The sequence below is a fragment of the Sciurus carolinensis genome, chromosome 15 (assembly GCF_902686445.1).
Source record: "Sciurus carolinensis chromosome 15, mSciCar1.2, whole genome shotgun sequence".
In the NCBI taxonomy this organism is placed as follows: Eukaryota; Metazoa; Chordata; class Mammalia; order Rodentia; family Sciuridae; genus Sciurus; species Sciurus carolinensis.
In genome coordinates this window covers 54,825,865-54,852,484 of record NC_062227.1, presented here as the reverse complement: position 1 = coordinate 54,852,484, position 26,620 = coordinate 54,825,865, and the positions used below count along the sequence as shown (strand labels likewise).

At 39.8% G+C, this 26,620-nt stretch overlaps 1 protein-coding gene across 2 annotated transcripts in view; it reads right to left on the bottom strand.

The window, feature by feature from the left end:
- The window catches only part of Katnal2 (katanin catalytic subunit A1 like 2), an 87,471-nt gene extending 61,952 nt beyond the window's left edge, over positions 1–25,519 (bottom strand). For both annotated transcript variants that reach the window (XM_047526553.1, XM_047526554.1), the window contains exon 1: positions 25,402–25,519. In XM_047526553.1, coding sequence (XP_047382509.1) covers positions 25,402–25,452 — 51 coding nt within the window. In that variant the 5' untranslated portion in view covers positions 25,453–25,519. The remainder of the gene's footprint in view (positions 1–25,401) is intronic.
- Positions 25,520–26,620: the final 1,101 nt, after the last annotated feature.

Genomic DNA, 26,620 nt, shown 5'->3' with positions numbered 1-26,620 from the left:
CAGTCTTACAAATTTGTTAATTAAAAGTGTAAAGTTTGCCAGATCTACATCTTTCCACCCATGCCATTCAAATTAGCATAGAAAATCATCTTCTGAATTAAAAAACTAAGAATGAGCTACTAACAAATGGTTGATTTAACTTGTTAAGAGATGGTGAGCCCCTGAAATGGACACAATTAGATGCTCAATTAATTTCTGTCTACCAAAGAAAGGAGGCCCAAAAGTGAACATCTAATCTAGATGCCTGTTTCAATAATCTGACTGTTTACTTCTTCCTTCATTTCCTCTGTGGGCTATTGTACCACAAAAATGTCTCCATTATCAGATTCCAAATTGAATCCTATGATACTGTAGCCTGAGGAAAAGGAAGCATTGAATATCATTCCCAGTCTTAAACCCAGAAGATATTTAGGAAATGTTACTGTATATACACCACATGCAACATTAGTGCTTTTAATTTCCTTTTTACGGGTGCAATGGAGATTAATTTGCATGTGCTTGTTTCAATTTCTGTAATGAGATCTAACTTTTGCACTGAGTTTTCCATCTCCAAAACAAACAGTTAAAAAGGACATATCTCTTCTTTCAAATGTTTTTATTGTAGTTCTATTCTATAGTTCCTGCATCTAATATTCACTTAAAAGCTTGAATATATATATACATATACCCGTAGGTTCTAATTTGGTTTTTGCTTTCTGATTACCTCCTGATTCTACCAGGAAACTTCCTAAATTTCGAATGGTGTACAACCTCACAAAACACTAGAACTATCTGAAGGAGTGTTTGAAGATCCAGGAAAGATATTTACTGCATTTAATACAAGCCAGAATTGATCACCCATGCTCAGGAACATAGCAAGTGCTCCTTGAAGAGGGGCATTTATTTATAATCAGGACTGTGAATTGGTCATAGAATTTGGGCTTTCAGAGAGGAAATATAAAGTTTTGAAACACAGGGGACTTTCCATACCATATTATTGATGTCAAAGATAGAACAAGATTTGTGATTATAATGCCAGGCACTGTGGTGCCTGCCTGTAATCCCAATGGCTCGGTAGGCTGAGACAGGAGGATCTTGAGTTCAAAGCCAGTCTCAGCAAAAGTGAGGCCCTAAGCAACTCAGTGAGACCCTGTCTCTAAATAAAATACAGCATAGGGCTGGAGACGTGGCTCGGTGCTTGAATGCCCCGAGCTCAATCCCCGTACCCCCCAAAAGAAAAAAAAAAGATTTGTGATCATGATATTTATGTTGTTTTCCAAAGCTCGTGTTTACAAAAGCTACTTTCTAGTCTAAGAGAACTGCAGAATGGAGAACAGAGACAACTCGCACAGTAAGAGCGTGATAGTCCCTTGACAATAAGAGTGTGCTGCTGTTATGGAGAGAAAACCTAAATAAACCCTCTAGATTCTCTTGTTTTTTTTTTTTTTTTTGGAGAAGGGGCAGGGAGCTGGGGATGGAACCCTGGGCCTTGTGCATGCTAGGAAAGCACTCCACCAACTGAGCTATATCCCCAGCCCTCCCTTGTTCTTAATTGACTAAAAAATCACTAATTTGGGAGGCCACGCAGTTGGGCTATACATTATTAGTTCCCACTAGCTTTGTAGATGGTATGATAACAGTTGCCTAAGTTACTCCTTAGGGACCTGAAGTCTACTTTTGCTGAAAACAAAACTCTTATCTTGGGCTTACAAGTGTCTCGTGAGTGGCTGAAACGGAATGTAAAGGCTTGTGTCTGTCTCCTCTGTTGCTTTGACTTTTGAGCCAGATTCTAATCAGCTCTTCAGCAGACCTGTTGAACATTTGGGAAATGTTTCATTCAAAACTATAATACAAGATTAACTTGACCTAGACCTGCCTCGGTGCTCTCTCCCTCCCCTCTTCAAGATTAAAGACGTATATCAGATACCATAACTGGGAACACCAAATCACGAAAGAAGTGAAGAGAGGTGGTACCTAGAAGATTTCTGCCTATTCTCAGAAAACATGGGACTGTTCTTTCCCTTATTGCCTCCTCCCTCCCCCTCATTATTCCTGTTCTATATTGTAACCCCCGCCCAAAGCCCCCCTGGAGTTGAGCAACTGAGCTGAGCAAAGCTCCCTCTTTTCTATTTTTCGGCCTTTGAATTAAGCCTTTCTTCCTCCCAACACTCGTCTCTTAGACATTGGTTTTCCTGTGGGATAAGCCTCTGAACCTGGGTTCAGTGACAATGCAGTGTGAAATTTAGGAGGAAAATGAAAAGGTGTAACACAAATACACAAAGTCACCTTCTGGTTCACAGAAGACAGAGCAGCAGGTTAAACCATGAGGAAGTAACCAGACAGATCTACAAAGGTAAATGCTCTGAAAAACAACTGGCATAGTTTCATGGACAAGTCAGTGTCTTTCAAAATAAATAGACGAAGATGGTGCTGTGGTGCACACCTGGAATCCCTGTGACTCAGGAGGCTGAAGCAGGATGATCACAAGTTCAAAGCCAGCTTCAGTAACTTAGAGAGGCCCTAAGCATCTCCGTGACACCCTATCTCTAAATAAATTACAAAAAAGGGTGGGAGTGCTGGGGATGTGACTCAGTGGTTAAGTGCCCTGGGGTTCAATTCCTGATACAATATAGATAGATAGATAGATAGATAGATAGATAGATAGATAGATAGGCATGGTGATGCCTGCCTGTAATACCAGGAACTCAGGAGGCTGAAGCCAAAGAATCATAACTTGCCAGCCTCAGCATCTTAGGGAGACCCTGCCTCAAAAATAAAAAAATAGAAGGGATTAGGGATGTATCTCAGTGGTAAAACACCCCTGGGTTCAATACCTAAGTTCTCCCCAAAAATGAAAAAAATAATTTAAAAATAAAACCATGTGTCACTTAACAGCAGGCTAGTTTCTGATAGCTTTGTCACTAGCAGATGTCCTTGTGTTGCTAACATCATAAAGAGTTCATGAAAACTAAGATGGTCACAGCACTGATAGGTGATAGGATCTTACGGGACCACTGTTGCAGACAGTCTGTTGTTGACTAACGTGTCATCACCTGGGGCTAGGGCTGTAACTCAGTGGCAGAGCACTTGCCTAGCATGTATGAGGCACTGGGTTCGATCCTTAGCACCACATAAAAATTTTAAAAATAAAATAAAATAAAGACAAGCTGTACCTCTACAACTACAAAAATGATTGAAGTCATTATAAAATAGATGACTGTAAACTAGTAAAATAAAAAATAGAAAAGATGGCAGTGAGGGGGAGGAAGCTCTGCTACATTTGAAGATACTTAAAGGGTACAAATGACCAAATACAACTCATATCCTGGGTTGTATCCTATAAAAGAAGCAGTAAGTCAGAGAACAGTATCAGTTATGTGATTTTGTTCTGATAACTCAGATATTTATATGCATGTGCATGTACACACACACATCAAATAAGACTGGAGCTAGGTGCAGTGGTACATGCCTGTAATCCCAGTGGCTCAAGAGCCTGAGGCAGGAGGATTGCCCGTTCAAAGCCAAGGTCCTAAGCAATTTAGCAAGACCCTGTCTCAAAATAAAAAATTTTAAAAAGGGCTGAGGATGTTGCTCAGGGGTTAAGCATCCCTGGCTTCAATCCATGGTACAAAAAAAAAAAAAAAAAGAATAAGATTGGAAAGAATAGATATGCATACACACTTGCTTAACACCTTAATGTATCTACATTGTTGGACTATGATGTTTTATTTTATTCATTCTCTTGCTACCTGTCATTTGTTTAAACTTGATTTATGTAAATTTAATTCCTGACTATCAAAATAATAATGCAACATTACAACTGCAAATTTATACTACTGAGAATACTGAAAGCAATAATAACTGTCAGGAGCTTTTTAATCTAATATATTAATCTAATATATATTGTTAATCTAATATATATTAATCTAATATATATTTATATTAATCTATATATAATCTAATATTATATATATATATATATATTTTTTTTTTTTTTTTTTTTTTTTTTTGGTACCCAGGGATTGAAGGCAGGGGTTTTTAATCCCTGGGCAACATCCCCAGCCCTTTTTAAATTTTTATTTTGAGACAGGGTCTTGCTAAATTGCTTAGGACCTTGACTTTGAACTGGCAATCGTCCTGCCTCAGCCTCCTGAGCCACTGGGATTGCAAACATGCATGCCTGGTTAATCTAATAAATTCTAAGACTTGTGTTTTAAAAAAACGAAACAAAACAACATAAATTGAAGGGGATAATACAGGCTACAAAGTAAATAGGGTTGAGATAACTGGAAAGTTGAGTGAGAAAGTTACACAACACCCTAGAATATATGCCAATAAAAACTGTACAAGAGTTTAAAAATAAAATAAAATAAAATAAATATAGGAAGAGTAATCACTATGCTTTCCTAAGTCTGGGGGAAAGTTCAGGTCAGGTACATTCTAAGAAATCCAATCAGTATCCAATTAAGTTTGCTAATCAAAGGTGATGTAATCAACACTGACATTTACATCTTGGGTCTAATCCAATTTGATCTCATAAAATGAAAAGCAACCAACAGTGACATTTTCAGTTAAGACTCATTTTTCGTTTTAATAGTAATAATAAAATTTAGTATTTCTAGGTTGTTAACCTGAGAGTAGGTGCCCTCAGGACACTTGGAGTGTCTTGGGCTCTTCTAACTCAGACCCTAGTGCTAATAGTCAGGTAATTAGAGCAAAGGGCCATATTCATTCAATTTATTTGATGCTAGATGTACTTTGGAACCAAACCAAAGGAACTACTATTACCGTACAGAGCTAAGCTTCCCCAATTTAAACACATCCTCTTTCTCTGTAGGCCTCAATTCCTGCGCTCACACTCTACCTAGACCATTCAGATTCAGTTTCCGTCTCATCTTCCTGTTATGTGACTGAGTGCAATTTAATTTAATTTCCCTGAACTTCAGTTTCCTCCTCTATAAAACAGAAATAACAGAACTCACTGAGTTAGGTTATGCTGAAACAGCCTGGGGTGGTCACCCCTAATTGAAGCAGTCCTGCTGATCTAATCAATAGGTGTGGGCAGGGCTGGGGTTGTGGCTCAGTGGTAGAGCGCTTGCCTAGCATGTGTGAGGCACTGGGTTCGAGTCTAAGTACCACATATAAATAAGTAAATAAAATAAATGTCCATCAATAACTAATAAAAATATTAAAAAAAAAAAAATAGGTCCGGGCAGAGTCCGGCATCTGGGTGGTGGTCCAGGAACCAAAGGAGTCCGTTAGGGCGTGGCTCAGTCTCTGCAGGGGGTGGAGCAGGGGGCTATATAAGGCCAGGTCTGCGTCTGCGGCTTCCTTCGGTCCTAGACCGCACACTGCAGAGGTGGTTCCAGCTGAGGTCCTACACCCTGGGGACCAGAAGCAGGCCTACCCAGCAGTAGTCAGCATGGACCAGCGAACCCAGACCAGGTGGCCCACTGTTCCTAGAGACCAGATGCTGCCTGTGGAGCGACACCGAACCGAGCCCAGGGAGGAAGCCGAGCCGGGGTCAGTGATGGCAGCCGAGTGGGTGCTGCAAGCGGTGCAAAAACTGCAGGCGCGCCTGGCCTCCAGCACCCGCCCGAAGAAGCTGCAGAAATATCTGAAGAAACTCTCCGCCTTGCCGATCACACCAGGTATCCTTGAGGAGACTGGTGTTAGAAAGACAGTGAAGCGCTTGCGAAAACACGAGCTTGTTGGCGACTTGGCCAGGGACTTGGCGGCCCAATGGAAAAAGTTGGCTCTTTTGGAGCGAAATCCAGGGCCTGGTCCTCAGGACTCTGAGCAGAGCCGTTCCCCAAAGCGCCCCGGGGATGCTCTTCGAAAGGAGGAAATGGACCGGGGCTACCAAGAAAAGTGGAGCGTCCCCAGGAGTCCATCGAACAGTCCCGAGCAAGGACAGAAAGCGCAGAGAGAGCTGTGGCCATCTCAGAGATCTCGAAAGAGGTCTCACAGCCGCAAGGGGAGAGATGCGAGCAAGAAGCGCCCCAGGGTCGCCGCTTTTCCTTCAGGCTGGGGGTCTTCTGATTGCGGCCATGTTCAGACCTCTGTGGGGTCCAACAGTCCTCGTCAGATGTCCGTGGACCACTCCAGATCCCCGGAGGACCTCGAACCCACTGCTCCGGGCCACATGCCTGGACAAGGCCAAGCTATTGCCTTTCAGAACTGGACAGGACTCCGTCAAGAAGGTCCCCTGGATCGACCCCAGGAGAAAGAGGACCTGTTGCCCAAAGCGAAGGAGATTTCCGACAACGTGATGAATCAGAAAGGTAAGTTAGAAACTTCTCATTTAGATAGTGATGGATATGGAATTGATAAACCCCCCAAGACAGTGTGTGGCTTTGGGGGAGGGAGGGAGAGAGATGCCCATACTTTGATCCTTCCAATCAATTTTCTCCCAGGGACAGAGTAAGCCCTGGAAGAGAGATAACCACCAATTCAAGGTAGCAGTCTCTGGGAGAAGGGATCCTTTCCCAAATAAATTCAGTGCCATTTTCTACCCAGAAAGTGAGTCTCTGATGCCTGACTCCTCTGAGGAATAAGAGGCATAGCTGATCCATGAAGTCTGCTCCCATCCCGGTTATCGTACTTTCATTTTGTTGCTGAAACTGTTTTGGTTATTTTTGCTTACAGATAGAAAGTCATCTGATGAAGAATTCGAGGAGCCCACTATGAGTTTTGAGACATACCTCACGTATGACCAACCTCAGAAGAAAAAGAAAACAGCGAAGACTTCAGCCACTGCAGGGAAAGAAAAGGAAATGAAAGAAAATGATTCTAAAAGGTCTAGAAAACACTTTGACTTTGTTCAGAACTTTCCTCTGATGAGTGGAAACCAGTCAGAGAAGTGGCAGCCTGCTGACGTGTACTCGGCCGAGATGGAAGAGTTCTCCACAGAAGTACCTCCAGGACTGCCAGACCCGTCATTACCCCATGAGGAGGCCACCCACAGTCCACCTCCTACCTACGACCTGATGTACTTCTTTCAACCAGATGGAACAGCACTCTCTTCACCAGAGAAAGAGGAAGAAGCTGGATTTACTGGATGCAGAAAATATTCTAAGATGCAAGTATATTCTGGTTCCAAATGTGGCCACCTTGCCCAAATGACCTCGCACCAGCAGTGCAGCCAGGAACTTACGCACAACAGTTCCATCTTGGAAGAAAGTGGACTCCCGCATTCTGTTTTGAAGAAATGTGCACCTGATCAGCTGTACCGCATGGAGAAATACAATCAAGTTTCAGTTGAAGAAACAGATCAGTTATGGAGGATTCACTGTCACAAAGAATTTAAGGAAGAAGTGCCAAAGGAGAATGAGTCCTGGCGGGAGATGTATCTGCGGCTTCAGGATGCCCAAGAGCAGCGACTACAAGCCCTGACGATGAGAATTCAGTCTGCTCATACTAACAATTCCCAAGGCCGAAAAACAAAGATGATCTTGTTTAAGTCGCCTTGTGATGTTCCAAGGAGGCAGGAGAAGTTCGGGACAGTAGCAGCAGCTGCCTCCGAAAAAGCCAAGTTCGAACCAGCCCAGTACCCCACAGGAAGCAGTGACACCCCCTCCAGAAGCAGCAGCAGCAGCAGCAGCAGCAGCAGCAGCTTAAACCCTGCAGCTAAGAGACCAACAGATGCCTCTCTGAACACTGGAAGGGCTTACTTGGCACCAGTGGTCAACATCAGGAACTCCACTGGTAAGAAAGCTGCCCCACTGATGGCGAAGGCAATTAAAGATTACAAGAGGCAAATCTCCCGAAGATGAACTGAGGACTTGTCTTGGAGATGGGATTTCCAGAGGAGGCTTTCCAGTTTTGAAAACTTGTACTCTTAACCCCGTACTTTAATGATGGGTTAACCTATTTGACCTCATGGAATGTTATGGGCCAGGCTCTATGGGCAATGAATAAACAGACTCCATTTTACCTTAAGTCTCCAGGTTACGCAGGACATGCTTCTCCCGTGGGAATGTCCCACCTCGGTACCTGTCAACAGTTCTTAGCACGACTTGTGTGTCAACACAAAATGATGAAATGGCAATTCTTGTATAATGAAAAATAGTTCTCTTTATGATTCCTAGTTTCCTAAATAAATTACCATGTTAATGGTAATGTCAACAGTGATTGTTTAGATGTTGGTAATGGTTCTTTAGGTTGTTCCTAAGTAAGGTCATTTTGACCCACTTCCCCCTCTGCTAATGATTTCAGATCCTGTAATGTTAGTTTGTGATTTTTATTCACAGTAACTGACAATTTTGATTGATGTACTAATTTATGGTATAAAAACTCCTGCAAACCTATGGTCGGGGCTGTTCTCCCAATAGCCATTTTTAGGGCATTGTGTGAGATAGTCAACCAGCTGACTTAATAAAGACTCAAATTTGGACTTCTTAGTGGTGATGGGTCTGTTATTAAATTGTGCCCCATAACACTTTTTGGGTGTTGCACTTGTGAGCGTACCATACACGGTTATTGCCTTTTTAAGCTTTTGTTGTTAACTAAGTTCTTTGTATGCAATGATAATTTTTTAATTAATAAATGTCCCTAAATTGTATATATTAATAAAGATGGTACATGGTATTTTTTTTTAAATCTGGGAGTAGATAAGGCCTTCTTAGATACAGCCCCAGAAGTTGTTAGTTGGAAAGACTGATTAATTTGACTGTAAAAATAAAAAATAAAAAGGGCTGGGATAAGTGCAGTGGTAAAGCACCCCTGTGTTCTCTCCCCAGCACCAGAAACAAAAAGGCAAAAAACAAAACAAAACAAACTCCAACAACAAAAAAGAACAAGCCAGGAGGGATGGTGCACACCTGTAATCCCAGCTACTCAGGAAGCTGAGGTAGGAGGATTGAGAGTTCAAAGCCAGCCTCAGCAACTTAGCAAGGCCCTAAGCCACTCAGTGAGAACTGTCTCTAAATAAAGTACGAAAAAGGGCTGGGAAACTTGGAATGGATCCACCATTTGACTCAGCTATCCCACTCCTCGGTTTATACCCAAAGGACTTAAAATCAGCATACCACAGTGATACAGCCACATCGATGTTCATAGCAGCTCAATTCACAATAGCTTCATTGTGAAACCAACCTAAATGCCCTTTGATTGAAGAATGGATAAAGAAACTGTGGTATATACACATAATGGAATATTACTCAGTCATAAAGAACAATAAAATGATGGCATTTGCTGGTAAATGGGTGAAGTTAGAAAATATCCTGCTAAGTGAAATAGGCCAAGCCCAAAAAACCAAAGCCGAATGTTTTCTCTGATAAGTGGGTGAAAATATATAACGAGGGGGGATGGCGGAGGGGGGAAGAGAAGAATGAAGGAACTCTGGATGGTGTAGAGGAAAATGGGGTGGGAGGGGGTGGGGGAACGGAAAGATAGTAGAATGAAACAGTATTATCCTATGTATATGTACGATTATATGAATGATGTCAATCCACGTTGTGTACAACCACAGAAATGAAAAGTTGTACCCCATTTGTGTACAATAAATCAAAATGCAGTCTGTAAAAATAAAAAAATTTAATAAAAATAAAATAAAATCTTCCTTTCTTATAACCACCCCCCCCCAAAAAAAAAAATCTCTGCTCCCCCCCCAACAAAAACACTGGTACTGGGATAAGAAACAAATAGACATGGGATGGGGTTGTGGCTTAGTGGTAAGAGCACTTGCCTGGCATGTGTGAGGCACTGGGTTCAATTCTCAGCATTGCATATAAATAAATAAAATAAAGGTCCATTGACAATTTAAAAATATTAAAAAAAAAAAAAAAAAACAAATAGACCAATAGCACAGATCCAAGGACCCAGAAACAGTTCCACAGGCACATGGACAAACAACAGTGTGAACATCTTTCTAATAAGTGTTTTGAAAAAACTGTTCCTAACAAATACTTACTTCATTCCTTTCATGTGCACACAGGGTATACACACACACACACACACACACACATACACACACACACTGCAATCAGTTTCACATGGTTTGCAAAAAATAAGATTTTTAGAAGATTCTGTAAAAGAAAAAGAGAAAGATTGAGGGTATAAAAATTACTGACTATAGAGGAAAATGTTGATGGAGTGACCTTTATTAAAATTATAAATTTTGAGACAGGTAGAGTGTACACACCTATAGTTCCAACTTCCAGAGAGACTGAGGAGGGAGGACCATCAAACCCACAAGCTCAAGATAATCCTGGGAAATACAGCAAGACCCCATCTCAAAACACAAGAACAGCAGAATAAAATTAAGAAATTTGTGTTTATAAAGGATGCCATAGCTGGGCGCTGTGGTGCACGCCTGAAATCCAGTGGCTCAGGAGGCTGAGGCATGAGAATCAGGAGTTCAAAGCTAGCCTCAGCAAATTTAGTGAGACCCTATGCCACTTAGCAAGATCCTATCTCTAAACATATTTAAAAGGTCTAGGAGGGCTGGGGAGATAGCTCAGTTGGTGGAGTGCTTGCCTTGCAAGCACAAGGCCTGTGGGTTCAAATCCCCAGCACCACAAAAAATAATAATAATAATAATAAAAGGGCTAGGAATACAGCTCAGTGGTTAAGCACACCTGGGTTCAATTTCCCTTAATCCCCACTCCACCCCCACATCAAACAAATGTCCATACAGAAGGATCACAAATTTTCAGCCAGCCTTGGCAATTTAGCAAGACCCTGTATTTAAAAACAAAACAAAACAAAACAAAAAAAACGGATCTAGAGATGTATCTCAGTGGTAGAGAGCACTTGCCTAACGTGTGCAAGAGGCTCCGGGTTTGATCTCCAATACCGTAAAAAAAAAAAAAAAAAGAAAAAGAAAAGGAAAAAATGCAAAAACACATATGTGCCAGGCACAGTGATTACACACCTATAATCCCAGCGACTCAGGAAGCTTCTGTCACTGGGATTACAGAGCTGCACCCCCCCGACACACACAGCATCTGAAAACATTGCTTCTGCCTTGCTGGTTGTCCACAGACTACTGTTGTTTATGATTTCAGGACCCAGGGCCTCCGCTTCTGACTGGTTGCTGGATGGAAGCTCCCCCGGGGAGTGGGGGCTCTCCCAGGGGCAGCTCACAGCACAGCAGCAGCTTGCTTTCTCAAAGTCACAGTGTGTATCCTGCCTGAAAGGTTTTTGTAACTTCTGGGGGGGGGGCGTGGTTTTGGCCACCTTTATTCTGCGTTTTCTTCTCCTTCCCATCTCCACTCTGGGATGGGAACTGCATGTGTTAGACCACTTCATATTGTCCTTGGGACATGGAGGCTTATTCGTTTGCTTCTTGTCTTCTCTCTGTGTGCTTCAGGTGCAGTAGTTTCTAGTGTGGTTTCTTCAACCCACTCCTCTCCTTATGCCCATCCGGTGAATGTTTCCATTAAGGTACTGTCATTATCAACTCTAGAAGTTCTCTTTGTGCTTATATCTTTGTGTTTCTCTCCTTTCCATAACTATGTTTTTAAAAAAATATTTAAACATATTTATTTTTAAAGCCCTTGACTGCCAATTTCACCTTCTCTGACACTTATACAGCTCCTTTTATTTTCTGCTTTTTGTTCTGATTTTATCTTATTTTCCTGTTTCCTATGACCTTCAGTAAGTTTGACGGGATGCCAGCTATTGAGAATGTCTTGAAGTGTGTAGTTTTGTTTTGGCCGATGGTTTGGTTATTTGCTGCTACATTCTGTCAAGGTTTGTTTTAAAGCTGTTTGGACAGGGGTGTCTGAAATAGACTTTGTTCTAGGGCTAGCTTTGCTTCCTCTTTTTTATAGCCCTTATGAGATCTCCACTCAAGTCCCGCTGTTCCCTAAGATTTCTCTACTCGGTTGGTCAGAGCGCCAATGTCTCCCAAAGCTAAGTCCTGGGAGATGCTCAGCTTACGGTTCCCTGGTAACTGATCTTCCCCCGACTTCCTACCTACATAGTCTGTGTATGTGCCACAAATTAGCATTCAGGCAAAAACGAATTATTATGGAACCCTTTCTCTGTATAGCTCTCTCCTCTCTGAGACTCTTCCTTCTCGTTTCTAACCAACCAAATCTTGCCAAATTCCCATCTCTGTCTCGGCAAAACTCTTGTGCTCTTCTTAGGCTTTTTCCTGTGCCAGGATCCAGTGACTTCTTCCAAGGCCTTCTTTCGTGGTCACATTTTCCAAAATCTATAGTCCAGTTTTCTATGTTTTTTTTTTATTATTAAATATAGCAAGATAGCTATTCTGGTACTAGCAATTAAATTTGAAAGCATAAGGCTATATCAATTTTTTAATTGATAAACTTATCTATATGTATATTAGTGAATATTTGAGAACGCAGAAACACATACTGATGACAGCAATCTGTACTTTGAACAAAAGATGCAGTGGTGGAATGGTATCAGTCCAAGCACTGATTTTAGGAATCAGTCCAAATGTGTTTTTTCCAGTAAATTCCCCAAACCATATAATGGGGTACATTTTTCTTTGAGAGGGTCTTTATAATTTTCTAGAAAGTATAGGTACACTAGTGTTTTGGGTTTTTTTTTTTTTTTTTTTCTTTTTTTATTATTGTAAACAAAGGGATATATGTTGTTTCTCTGTTTATACATGGAGTAAAGGCATACCATTTGTGTAATCATAAATTTACATAGGGTAATGTTGTTTGATTCATTCTGTTATTTTTTCCCTTCCCCCCACCCCACCCACCCCTCTTTTCCCTCTACACAGTCCTTCCTTCCTCCAATCTATATCAATTTTTTAAAAGATTTACAAGATTTTTCTGGGTGATGAGAGTTATAGTTTGATATTTGAAAGTAAAATCTGGGCAGGGGTTGGTGGCTCGGTGGTAGAGCACTTGCCTAGCACATGTGAGGCCCTGGATTCGATCCTCAGCAAGAAAGAAAAGAAAAGAAAAGAAGAAAAGAAAAGAGAGGTATTGTGTCCATTTGCAACAACAACAACAAAATATTTAAAAGTAAAACCCAATAAATGTTATTGTTACAAAAGAAAGACAGTAACTTTGTTTTGGCATCAAACGTGAATATACAAATTCACATGTGTTTATTCTCAGTAGTAAAGAAAGAAAGAGAAGGAAAAAAGGAAGGAAGGAAGGAGTCTCATGAGGAAAGTGTTCGCAGTTGTCTAAACAGTTTCCCTTTCTTGGTTCAGAAACAGGACGAATGTGGCTCAAGAGCAGTCACAGCATTTTAAAAGAAGCCCAAGAGCCCAGCACAGTGGTGCACACCTGTCAACCTGTGGCTCAGGAAACTGAGACGGGAGGATCACCAGGTTCAAAGCCAGCCTCACTAACTTAGCAAGGCCCTAAGCAACTCAGTGAGACCCTGTGTCTAAATAAAATATAAAAAAGGGCTGGGGATGTGGCTCGGTGGTCAAGTGCCCCAGAGTGTAACGTTCAATACTAAAATAAAAAGCCCACAGGGTTGCAGCAGTGGTCAGAAGTGAAGTTAATCTTCAGAAGTGAGCACTTAAAACATGAGTTACTTAAAATTCAGCTTAGCTTTACAGTGATTTAGAGTTTGTTTAATTAGTATTTAGAACTCCACATTGTTTATAGCTATTGGTATTTCAATAGTTGCTTAAATGTTTGAACATTTAAAGTTTAATAAGCCTCAGTTCTTTGAAGAAAATCACTGATGTAATTAAATTTTCAATTACTCTGCTTTTTTTTTAGGGGCCCATGCAATTAATAAAAGCTCAGGCATTTAACAACACTCATTTCAAAACAAGTCAGCCACTTCATTAATTACCAAATACTTATAGTAAATATTTTTTTGATATAAAAGGCTTAACCTAGGCCAAGTTGCAACTTTTGAAGAGCATATACAATAACACATGAGAATATATAAAAGTGACTTTGTTTCAAGGTTATTTGTGTGTACATGAGTGTATACATCAATCACAGCTTTCCAAAAACCACTCCTGTGCATTGATGCCAATTACTGTTTGTTTATTTTTAATTGTGTGGTCAAATTAAAAACACTGTGAAGCAATGCTCCTCACAGCTTGCTTGGACCTAGAGCGGCATTGAGAAGCTTCTTGCATTCAGGCTGAAAAAAAGAAAGTGGTAGAGATTTGCAGATCGGATATAGTCTCTTCTTAATTAAACACTAAATTTTATTTATTTCTGATGATGTACATCTTTTATTTGCAAAATAATTTATGAACTAAAGAGCTAGTAGCAAAATTTATATAACTATTTACAGTTAATACAATGGTAACTGAAATTTTAACCACATACTATGGTAACTGATACTTGTGCATACTGAGAATACTTATACCTAAAAAGAAAAAAAAAATCAGTATTTCACAAAAGTCAACTTTTAAACCTTTATAGTGAACTATTAACCAAGTTTTGTCCTGAATCAAATAAAAACAAAGCTTCTCTCAAAGAGTGCTAGTTTTAAGACTGAATTACTCAATATAAACAATGTTTGGAAATAATTTAAAGAACAACACTTCATATTAGGACTTATAGATGGCCCATAAATATTCCTTTGAGAATTGTGACTCCCCCTTTCATATTCAGTAATGGTGAAGTCTTCAAATAGTGAAGTTCTTATCACATATAAATCTTCAAATTCTTGATCAAATGAATATGACAAATGATGTTCTAAGAAAAACCTTCAATTTTAGTCCTTGGGAAACTGAAGCAGGAGGATTCCAAGTTTAGAGCCAGTCTTAGCAACTTTGCAAGACCCTATCCTTCCCTGCATATTCAGAATTATCTTCCAAGATCCACATGTTTTTTCCATTTCTCTCTAAGAGTTAATTCTTTTGCCCAGATTTTGTCTTGGACACTTGTAAGACACTGCGTTTTATTTGTCCCCTTTACATCCCTTCTCCCCATATCCTCCACTCAGTTTCAGAGATCACACCCTAAGTCCCATCAGCATGCCTCAGATTTGCCTCAATTTTGGCCCTTCCCCTCTGCTTCCTATTCTCAGAATTGGTCTCACAAAACACACAATGGCGCCCGATTGATTCCAAGTAAGAAAACCTGTAGGAAAACAATCCAGTCACAGCTAAACCCACTGTGCACCCGACAGCCAAGAAAGAGCAGTCCAAACACTAAATTTTAAATGCAGGAAGAGAAAGTCCTTCATTCCAGATCTTTGCTACCCAAAGACACCAATGACATCAGTATTATGCGGTGTTTGTGATACAAACCTATGTTAGTAAGAGTTCTGAGAGAGACCGGAACCAGGAAGATATTTTTGTTTATATACATACACAGTCATACTTTAATATCCAAGGGGATTGGTTCCAGAGTCCCCCAAGATATCAAAATCTGTGGATTTCAAATTTCTGACATAAAACGGCATAGTATTTACATGTAACTGCATACTCATGTATACTTAAAGTCATGTCTAGATTATTTATACCTAAAGTAATATAGATGCTATGTATTCTATTGATACTTATTGTTTGATGATTAAAGGAAAAGAGTCTGTACATATTCAGTACAGACACGATTTCTTTTTTCACATATTTTCAATCCATGGTTGGTTGAATCTATGGATGTGGATTCTGGAGATCTGGAATCAAGTTGACACCTGAAATTAATTATCACAACTCCCACCCCAAAACTAGTTTTTTAAATCAGAATCTGAATTTTCAAAACATCCCAGGTTTTAAATGCATATTAAAAACTGGGAGGTCCTGCAAAAACAAGAGCAAGGCACTTGCAGAAAAGAAACTTGCCAGAGAACTTGCCCTTAAGGAACTTATAGTCCACTGGGGAAAGAACCTACAGGTAAATAAATATTCAATTATAGTTTCCTAGAGTAGGATGATGGGGTGACATCTACTCGCTACATCAAGGAGGGGTGCTTTATCAAACTAGTGAAGGGGCTGGCCGAAAAAAACAAACTCAGAGCCTAAAGAACAAGAATTTAAGGGTCAGAGAAAGAGAGAAGCTCATCAGGGAGACCAGGAAGAAAAGGGGAAAACTAGGAGACAAGTATCATGAACTCCAAGGGAAGAGGAATTTCCTAACACCAATCACAGCGTCTGCTTCCATAGGTGGGTCGCTCCGAACACCAGCACCATGTTTTAGAGAAAGGGCACAAATAATGGCTTTTATATGAAATAATGAATAAATGTATATCAACCTAATGTTAAGTGAAAAACAGAAAGTGAATTCAAAAGTATCTAACCACCATTCATTCCCAGGTTCAGCTGACCAGCCCCTCCCAAATTCAAACAAACAACCATATTTAAAATGAAATTTGAATATATAAACACATAAATGACAAATACCTAACTTGAAACCAACCAAAAAAATAATAAAGTCATCTTTTAGGGCTGGGGATATAGCTCAGTTGGTAGAGTGCCTGCCTCGCAAGCACAAGGCCCTGGGTTCAATCCCCAGCACCGCAAAAAAAAAAAAAAGTCATCTTTAGATGTGAACCATACATTAGTCAATTTTTAAAATATTCAATTTTCTGGAACCATCCCATAAAAGAGCACCTAGTATGATTCTTTGTACTCAGTAGACAATAAATATCTAAATAAAATGAGATAGGTGAAACCCCGGCATCTTGCAGGAACAAGATACTATGAAAAAGAAACATTCAGTCAATTAATTTAAAAAGTCTGGAAAAAATATCACATATCATAGCAGATTTGTGAGTGTGTGGGGTACTGGGGGTTGAACCCAGGAGCACTCTGCCACTGAGCCATATTATATTTCCAGTTCTTTTTTTTTTTTGGTTGTAGATGGACACAATATCTTTTTTAAAAAATTTATTTATTTTTATGTGGTGCTGAGTATCAAACCCAGTGCCTCATACATGCTAGGAAAGGGTTCAGCCACAGCCACAGCCCCCAGCCCCCTTCCCAGTTCTTATTTCTTACTTTGAGACAGGGTCTCACTAAGTTGCCCAGTTTGGCCTCGAATTTGAGATCCTCCTACCCCAGCCTCCTGAGTTGCTGGAATTATAGGCATGCACCACATGGTCTGGTTCATAGCAGAGATTTTAAATTCAAAAATAAAATGAAATAAAAAGTTGAGGAAATACCTTGACAAGCAAACCAAAAAGGCTAAGAGGGGCAAAATAAAAAAACAATGTAATTGAAGCCCAATTTGAAAGTTAAACATTAAATGAATAGGACCTCCAGAAAGAAAAAAAAATGGGTTTGAAAAAAGGAAGAAAATTATCTAAAGGTATAATATGTCGGGGGCTGCAGACCCCATCCTAGCCTGGCTTGAGGATTTCAGTGTGGCCCTGATGCAGGACATCAGTGTAGCCCTGATGCTGAGACAAAGAATTGCAACAAACAGCTGACATTGCTTGAAGAAGGAGCCCCGGCGCTGAGCCAGTAGGCTAACACTGATCAAGGACTGTACCCTGGCATTAAGCCAGGGCAACACAGACTGCAACATCAAGAACTGACACTGAGCCGGGGCAGCATGATCTGCAACATATGACTGATACTGCCGTTAAGAACTGGCCCCGGCATTAAGCCAGAGCCAAAAAGAACTGCTTTGATTAGACAAAAGTGACTCGTGCTTGCACACGCCCTTTAGTTGCTCTGATTGTATTATATTGTAATCTTGCTCTCCCCACATATTCTATAACTGATTGTTCTTCTGTACCTTCTTGTATCTGTGCCCACTATGTACCTTTTTGATATGTAATACTGTAATCTTACTATTATACTCTGTAACCTGATTGTCTCATGACTCATATAAATATAACTGTAACTGCCTTGAAAGACCACCATCATCATCATCATCATCATCATCAGAGAACCAGAGGATGATCAGAGGAGAAAGAGAGAAGAATAAAGAGCTCTGATGAACAATTGAGGTGCCGTGTTTCTCTCTGCGGGCAGAAGGAACGCGACATTCTGGTGCCGAAACCCGGGAATGAACCAGGCCAAGACTCGAGATGTCAAGCCAGCAGCAACTACCTAGGCAAGTTAAATTTTTAAAAACTATTAATATTATAATAGTTTTTAAAATTAATATTATGGGTTTTTAAGGGTTAGTGTTATAAAGATTAATATTATAATAAAATTAATATTATAAATTAATATTACAAATAAGTTATATTAATTAATGTTATAAATAGTTTTTAAAAAATTAATATTATAATATGAATAATTTTTAAAGATTAATATTACAAATAAAGTTATATAGAATAATATTATAATAATTTTTAAAAAACTATTAATATTATAAAAGTTTTTAAAATTAATATTATAAAGATTAATATTATAATAAAATTAATATTATAAATTATTACAAATAAGTTATATTGATTAATGTTATAAATAGTTTTTAAAAATTAATATTATAATATAAATAATTTTTAAAGATTAATATTACAAATAAAGTTATATAGATTAATATTATAATAATTTTTAAAAACTATTAATATTATAATAGTTTTTTAAATTAATATTATAAGTTTTTAAAATTAATATTATAAAGATTAATATTATAATAAAATTAATATTATAAATTAATATTACAAATAAGTTATATTAATTAATGTTATAAATAGTTTTTAAAAATTAATATTATAAGTTTTTAAAATTAATATTATAAGTTTTTTAAATTAATGTTAAAAACTATTTCTAAGATTTATGTTATAAATAATTTTTATAAATGTTATAAATTTTTAAAAATTTTTAAATTAATGTTATAAATAGTTTTTAAGATTAATATTATAATAAGATTTATGTTATAAATAATTTTTATAAATATTATAAATTTAAAAAAAATTTTTTTAAGATTACTATTATAATAAAATTAATGTTATAAATAATTATAAATAATTTAAGGTTAATGTTATAATAAGTTTTAGAGATTAATGTTATAAATAATAAACATAAAAGTAATAAAGGCAGCCTTACCATTACATCACAATAAAGCAACTAAAAGGGTAGTCCAAGGACATCACAATAAAGTAACTAAAAAAGTGGTCCGGGGACATTACATTACAATAAAGCAATTAAACAAAAAAGGGTAGTCCAGGGACATTTCATTGCAATAAAGCAATTAAAAAAGGACACGCGAAAAGCGGTCCAGTTTATAAAGATATCACAGTAAAGTAACTACAATTACAAACAAGCAATCAGGACTCACTCCTTGTGTGTCTACCGCAGTTTTAAACTTCAGTTCCAATTTTTGTGTCTTAATTCAACTATGGCCTAGAATTTCCTATTTAACATCCAACTATGTGTTAGGGTCTTTTGTAGGACGGACTCGTTATCCTAGGGAACCTATAAATATGACCATTGCCCTCCTTCTGGGCATAGGTGGGATAGCTGCAAGCATAGGGACTGGAACTACTGCCTTTGTACATGGAAACCAGTTATTACATCTCCAACTAGCTATAAATAAAGACCTAGCTGCTATGACAAAATCTATTACAGCCCTGAAGAAATCTCTTACTTCCCTCTCCAAGGTTGTGCTGCAAAACAGGAGAGGTTTAAATTTACTCTTCCTGCATGAAGGAGGCCTTTGTGTAGCTATAAAAGAACAATGTTGCTTCTATGCAGACCATACTGGAGTAGTCAGAGAAACCATGGAAAAAGTCACTGAGAGATTAGCTAAGAGACAAAAGGAATTTGAATCCCAACAAGGATGGTTTGAACATTGGTTTTATAAATCTCCTTGGCTCACCACCCTCCTATCCACTATAACTGGCCCCCTTATCATCCTACTCTTAATTCTGATTTTCGGGCCATGTATTTTTAATAAACTAATCCATTTCATAAGACTTAGACTTGACACTATTCAGGCCATGATGATAACTCACCAACACAAAGTTTAATCTTCTTTTGATAACTATTTTCCAGCTTCAGTCTCTCCTGCAGGTACGGCCTTGCCTCTTCTTTTTTCCAGCCACAGAGAAAAGCTCCAACTTTATGTGCCTTCAACAACGTTTTCCTACACCATTGCCTTGTTCAGCATCTTACCTTCCTGATCCTGCCTGCCTTTGCGGCTAGAGGCCTTTTACGGCTACAAGCCTCCCCCCTTTGTGGCTCAATGCTAGACCAGTAGCCGATAACGGGTAATGTAGGAGGTGGCCATGTACCAACCTAAGACAGAAGCTGTAGCATGCTCTACAGTATTCAATGATGGGTAAGGACATGTGCTCGACCCCTCAACCTAACACAGGCACGGTCTCAAGCCTTTTCTTTTTGATAAAAAGAAAGGGGGAGCTGTCGGGGGCTGCAGACCCCATCCTAGCCTGGCTTGAGGATTTCAGTGTGGCCCTGATGCAGGACATCAGTGTAGCCCTGATGCTGAGACAAAGAATTGCAACAAACAGCTGACATTGCTTGAAGAAGGAGCCCCGGCGCTGAGCTAGTAGGCTAACACTGATCAAGGACTGTACCCTGGCATTAAGCCGGGGCAACACAGACTGCAACATCAAGAACTGACACTGAGCCGGGGCAGCATGATCTGCAACATATGACTGATACTGCCGTTAAGAACTGGCCCCGGCATTAAGCCAGGGCCAAAAAGAACTGCTTTGATTAGACAAAAGTGACTCGTGCTTGCACACGCCCTTTAGTTGCTCTGATTGTATTATATTGTAATCTTGCTCTCCCCACATATTCTATAACTGATTGTTCTTCTGTACCTTCTTGTATCTGTGCCCACTATGTACCTTTTTGATATGTAATACTGTAATCTTACTATTATACTCTGTAACCTGATTGTCTCATGATTCATATAACTGTAACTGCCTTGAAAGACCACCATCATCATCATCATCATCATCATCAGAGAACCAGAGGATGATCAGAGGAGAAAGAGAGAAGAATAAAGAGCTCTGATGAACAATTGAGGTGCCGTGTTTCTCTCTGCGGGCAGAAGAAACGCGACAATAATACAAGAATTTTTTTCCACAACCGAGGGCATAAATGCCCTTGATTTAAATGACATTTAACTTCACACCAGCACTGTGAATGAAAAAAGAACCTCAATAAGCCTTATCTTTATAAAAATTTAGAACCCAAGGATGTTAAGGAGAAGATTCTAAAAGTTTTTACAGAAAAAGAGAAAGAATAACATCAGACTTCTCACAATCATACTGGAAGTTAAAAAGTAATGCAGCAGGCTGGGGATGTAGCTTAGTTGGTAAAGTGCTTGCCTCCAATGCAGAAAGCTCTAGGTTCAAACCCTAGCAAAAGTAATGCAGCAAGTTCTTCCCAGCTGAGATGAAATTAATTCAACCCAGAATATTATTCTCAGTCAAACCATGAGTCAAGATGAGAGGAGCTGGGCACAGTGACCCACACCTGTAATCGCCCAGCAATTTGGGGAGCCTGAGGCAGGAGGATCTCAAGTTCAAAGCCAGCCTCGACAATTTAGTGAGGCACTAAGCAACTCGGCGAGGCCCTATCTCAAAATAAAAACCATAAAATGTCTGGGGATGTGGCTCAATGGTTAAGTACCCCTGGGTTCATTCCCTGGTTTAAAAAAAAAAAGTAAGAGGAAACTAGAGTTTTGTATATGCACTTTACTTCCCAGGTATCTTTTCTCAGGCAGTTATTGATTGAGGGTTATAGGAAAAGGAGGAAGATGGGAACTGAGGAAATGAAATTTCTAACACAGGAAAGAGGAAAGGAACTTTTCAGGAAGAAAACTGTAGAGCTAGTTCATGGAGCAACCACTCTGCACAGCAGAAGGTGTGGGAGATCCAGACAGGATGTAACCAAGGGGGAAAACAATGGAACTTGGAAATTATCTGATGAGCTTTGCCATCTTGAAAGGAGTTTTATAGTTCTGTCAGAAAGTTTGGGGGTGGGAGTGGTTAGCATTAGGGTTAGGGTTAGGTTTAGGGTTAGGGATAAGGAGTGAGGTAAGAATGAAGGAAAGAAGGACTGTATAGAGGGAAAAGAGGGGTGAGGGGTGGGGGGGAAGGGAAAAAATAATGAATCAAACATCATTACCCTATGTAAACGTATGATTACACAAATGGTATGCCTTGATTCCATGTACAAATAGAGAAACAACATGTATCCCATTTGTATACAATAATAATAAAAAAAAAATAACTAAAACTCAAAAAAAAAAAAAAGAAAGTTTGGGAATGAAGTGGTATTAAATATATAGGAAACTAAGCTAAAAATAAGGCATTTGTTAAGATATGATTAAGTCTTGTCCTGAGTTCAATAAAAAATAAAATAAACCACAGTGTCTATATAGCTCAGCTGTAAATTATATTCACACGGTCAGATTAATATAAGTAATGAAAACTGATTTAAGAAAAATTGTGATAGAATTTCTTTCTTGGGAGAATGTGGGAAGGGAAGTATGTGTTCATGGTGGGAGGAGGGAGAGGGTGGGGGAAGTCAAAGAAAGCTAAGTGCTCATCCTTCATACAAGTGGGGAGACTAACAGAATGAGAAAGCAAATTTTAGGAGTATAAGTGTGTTTCTTAAAAGCAGCTGCTGAAAGAGGTGCATTGGTTGCTTCTGGGGAACAGTAATTGAGGGCAGGGTGAGGGAAGCAGGAGAGTCATTTCTTAAAACAGTTTTGTTGAACTATTAAAATTTTAAACAATATGCTGACATTACTTTGTTAAAAATAAAAATAAAATTGACAATAAGGGAATAAATAAATCATTTGAAACAATAAAAATTAATCAAATAAAAAGGAAATTCTACTACAAGAACTGATATAGCTTCTCTGTAAATCCAGTTCACAGGCTCACCTTCTCCACCTCTATCTTCTTCCCTTCTCCAGATCCCTAATCAGCACATTTCCTTGCACTTGACCCCAAGAGACCCCGCCATCAGTGAGCATACCTAAACTGTTCTCAGCACCTCTAGGGACTACAACGAAAAATAAGGTTTGGATCTCTGCCTTCAAGTTTTAAGAAATCTGTTTGAGAGTCTGTTAGATACAAGCAACACAATTAAAGATTCAGTTGTGTGGTGTAGACCACATGGAGTTCAGAGACATGTCAGAGATGTGACTGGAGCTGTGGGAAGCAAAGTGGAAAGTGGTGAGGGGACAGCCTGGAGGCACATGGTGGGACATCATTGCAGAACTTTGTAGGGCCTGTCAGGGTTTGTGGTTTATCCCAAGCATAATGGAAAGCCATTAAAAAGATCCTATGTATCCACATGCCGTGGTGCACATCTGTAATCCCAGCAACTTGGGAGGCTCCGGCAGGAGGATTGTGACTTCAAAGCCAGCTTCAACAATTTAGCAAGACCCTAAGCAACTCAGTGAGACCCTGTCTCTAAATAAAGTACAAAAAAGGGCTGGGGATGTGGCTCAGTGGTTAAGCACCCCTGGGTTCAATCACCATACCAAAAAAAAAAAAATCCTATCTATCCAGGCATGATGGCCCACTCCTGTAATCCCAGTAACTTGAGAGGCTGAGGCAGGAGGATTACAACAAGTTCTGGGCTAGTATCAGCAACTTAGGAAGGCCCTAAAGAACTTGGTGAGAGCCTGTCTCAAAACAAAACAAAAAGGGCTGAGGATGTGACTCAGTGGTTAAGCACCAGTATCCTCCCACCAAAAAAAAAAAAAAAAAATCCTATATCCTATCTAGAGAGTGACATCTTTTTAAGAAGACTACTCTGATCATTGGCTGAAGAAGAAACTGGAGAGAGGCAAAACCCAATAGAGATTCGCTAAGAAGCTATTGAAGTGGTTCACAAGAGAGATTATGGCGGCTCAGATCAGGACGGCAGCTGTGGAAACATGAATTATTAAAATTGCATTATAGGAGTAGAATCAATTAGGTTTGCTGATGTCTTCCTTATGTAAAGGATGGCGGGGAAGGACTAGGAGGAAAGAGCTTCAGATGACTCAGAATTCTGATTTGAGCAATTGGGTGTATCATGGATTCACATTCCCAGACCGGGGAAGACTGGAAAGAGTATAGGTTTTAGAGACGAGGATTAAAAATTAGGTATTGAACAAGTTAAGATGCAGAGACTTGACATATTCACAAATAATCGACATATATGTCAAGTATCAGGTGATTCATTGTCCTTTCCATCTTCCATCTTCCGAGACATGTTCCTGGGACTCAGCAAAGAAGTCCAATCTAGAGTTAGCTTGGAGGAGTTTTTGGTATATGAATAGTACCGAAGTCATGAAAAGTATGAGACCATTTAAAACTGGTTTTCAAACTCAGAGTGCATGTTTACAGAGTTTCTTTCTTTCTTTCTTTCTTTCTTTTTTTTTTTTTTTTTGGGGGGGCGGGGTAGTGGGGATCGAACCCAGGGCCTTGTGCTTGCAAAGCAAGCACTCTATCAACTGAGCTATCTCCCCAGCACCGGCAGAGTTTCTGATTCAGTAAATCTTGGTGAGGCCCAGGAATCTCTTTATTAAAAGGCAACCCAAAAAGATTCTGATGCAGGGAATTTAGGCTCAGATTGAAAAGGGCTTAAGTACAATTCATAGGTGAGAAAGTAGAAAGAGAAGCATGGCCAACTTTTTCAAGAACTTGGAGAAAACCAGAGAGAGGTTGGTAGGTAGGGGGGAATGCCAAATAGAAGGGTTTTGTTTTGTTTATTTTTATCTTTTGTATTATTGGTTTTGTAAAGGTAGAAGATTCTAGAGTTCATAACTTTGGCTACACATTACAATCACCTATTGAGTTTTTAATAAATACTGATGTACAGAGCCCATCCCAAACTAGTAAATCTGAATTGATCCCAGATATCAGCATTTTTTTTTTTTTTTTTGCGAATCGAACTCAGGGCCTTGTGCTTGTGAGGCAAGCACTTTTACCAGCTGAGCTATCTCCCCAGCCCAGTATTTTAACTTCTAATTGTATTCATTGCCTCCCCCACTCCAAAAGCATTGTTTTTATCTCCCTAGTGCTGACGTATACAGCACGATCTCAAATTATGTCATCGTTGGAAAGTTTGCTGGGTGGTAGCAGAGGATACAAACCACAGGAAGCCACAGAAGTTATTGTAAAGTTCTGTAATCTTCACATGAAAGGATCAGAGTCGAATTCCCTTGCTTTCAAATGGAGAAACGGAAGCCCCCGAGGGGAATTAAATGCCTAAGGTCTCTAGCTGGCAGTGGAGAGGCGGGACTAGAATCCAGAATTCTAATTCCAGGTCAGTGGTTCCGGACCTTTCGACGACTTCATTTTGACCATTCCCCAAACCCACGACGACATCCAGGCTAACAGTACCGCCCCTTCGGAACCCCGTTTAATGTCACAAGCGGAACCTGCCGTCCCTTTTGTCTCCCCTAAACCCGCCTCTGGCCCAGGTTTAGCCTTCCCCCATCACCGCCTCAAGCCCAGCCGCGGACTTTAACAGTGGGGCCTGGGGCCTCTCACTGCGCCGGCGCCACTAGCGTAGTGGACTTTGTGGCCATAGCAACCGGAGACACGCCAACCGGCTTGCGGCGACCAGGGATGAAAATTTCCCGGTACAGTTTTGTTTTGTTTTGTTCCCACGTGTGCTTTCCTTACCGCTTCCCGCGCCTGATGCGTGAATTTGAGGGTCTGATAAGAAAGCTCCATCAGACATGTGTTAGGACGCAGAGCAGGGAGAAGAGGAGCCAGCCACTGACCAGTAAGGACATCGCAGAAAGGCGGCTCGGGGAAACCTGACGCTTAACTGGCCCGCCCCTCTGGGGATTGGGTAGAGCCCAGACAGCTCAGCCTATCACTGGCCACAGACGGATTCTGTAGCGCGTCAATCAATGTCAAATCAAGTTTTTTCTAGAGCTTGTGCATGGTTCTTGCCAATCAAAAGACAGAGAGGATGATTGCTAGAGCCTAGGGCGGGATTTGCAATTATTTTGTTTCTCTAAAATGCAAGTTACCCCAAATTTCTTTCTGGTAGTTGTGCAGGCCTTTGTGACTCAATGACTATATGTTGACATCCCGCCACCACCATTTAGGGTAAAGGTTTGAAGTTACTCCTTTTCTTTGAAATTGTCTCTACATGGCCCCCACTGCAAGAATCTGCTATGAACACTTTGGCTGTCAGGGACTTTCAAGAAAGCAAACGGTACATTCGAACTTTCCCTCCTTCTCCAACTTCCTTTGCATCAGCAAAGCTTTCATCAGGAATGCCTCCTTCCCTCCCTCCCTCCCCTCTCCCTTCCTGATGGATGACTTCAATGGCTTTCTCTTGTTGTGAATCCTATTCCAAACCATCCGCTCATCATTATCTTCAACCTTCTCCATTCATTTTCTCCCCTTGAGATACAAAATATTTGTTTCCTCAAACTAAAAAAAGGCTCTCATCTTATAATTGTTGAATTGGATCCCCCCTCTCTTATTCACTTCTCTTTCCTCACCTTTTATTCACTTCTCAACACATTCTACCTCTACTTTTTTGAAACAGTTTTTGCCAGTAGTCCAAAGTTTCTAACTGGGAAATTGAACTATAGAGTGTTTCACAATCTTTTTTTTATTTATGAAAATTGGACACTTGTTTTTTAAAAGTGAAAATGTGCCCAGACAAACCAGTCCCGATCCGGGAAATCACGCAAGAGATTTTATTAGGCAGAGAAGAGAGATTAAGAAATGAGAGAGTGAGAGAGAAAGATATTGAGAGATGAGAGAGAGAGAGAGAGAGAGAGAGAGAGAGAGAGAGAGAGAAAGAGAGAGAGAGAAAGAAAGCAAGAAAGCATGGCGGGAAAGCTTCGCTTTAGTAATTGAATTTCCCGGGCTAATGATG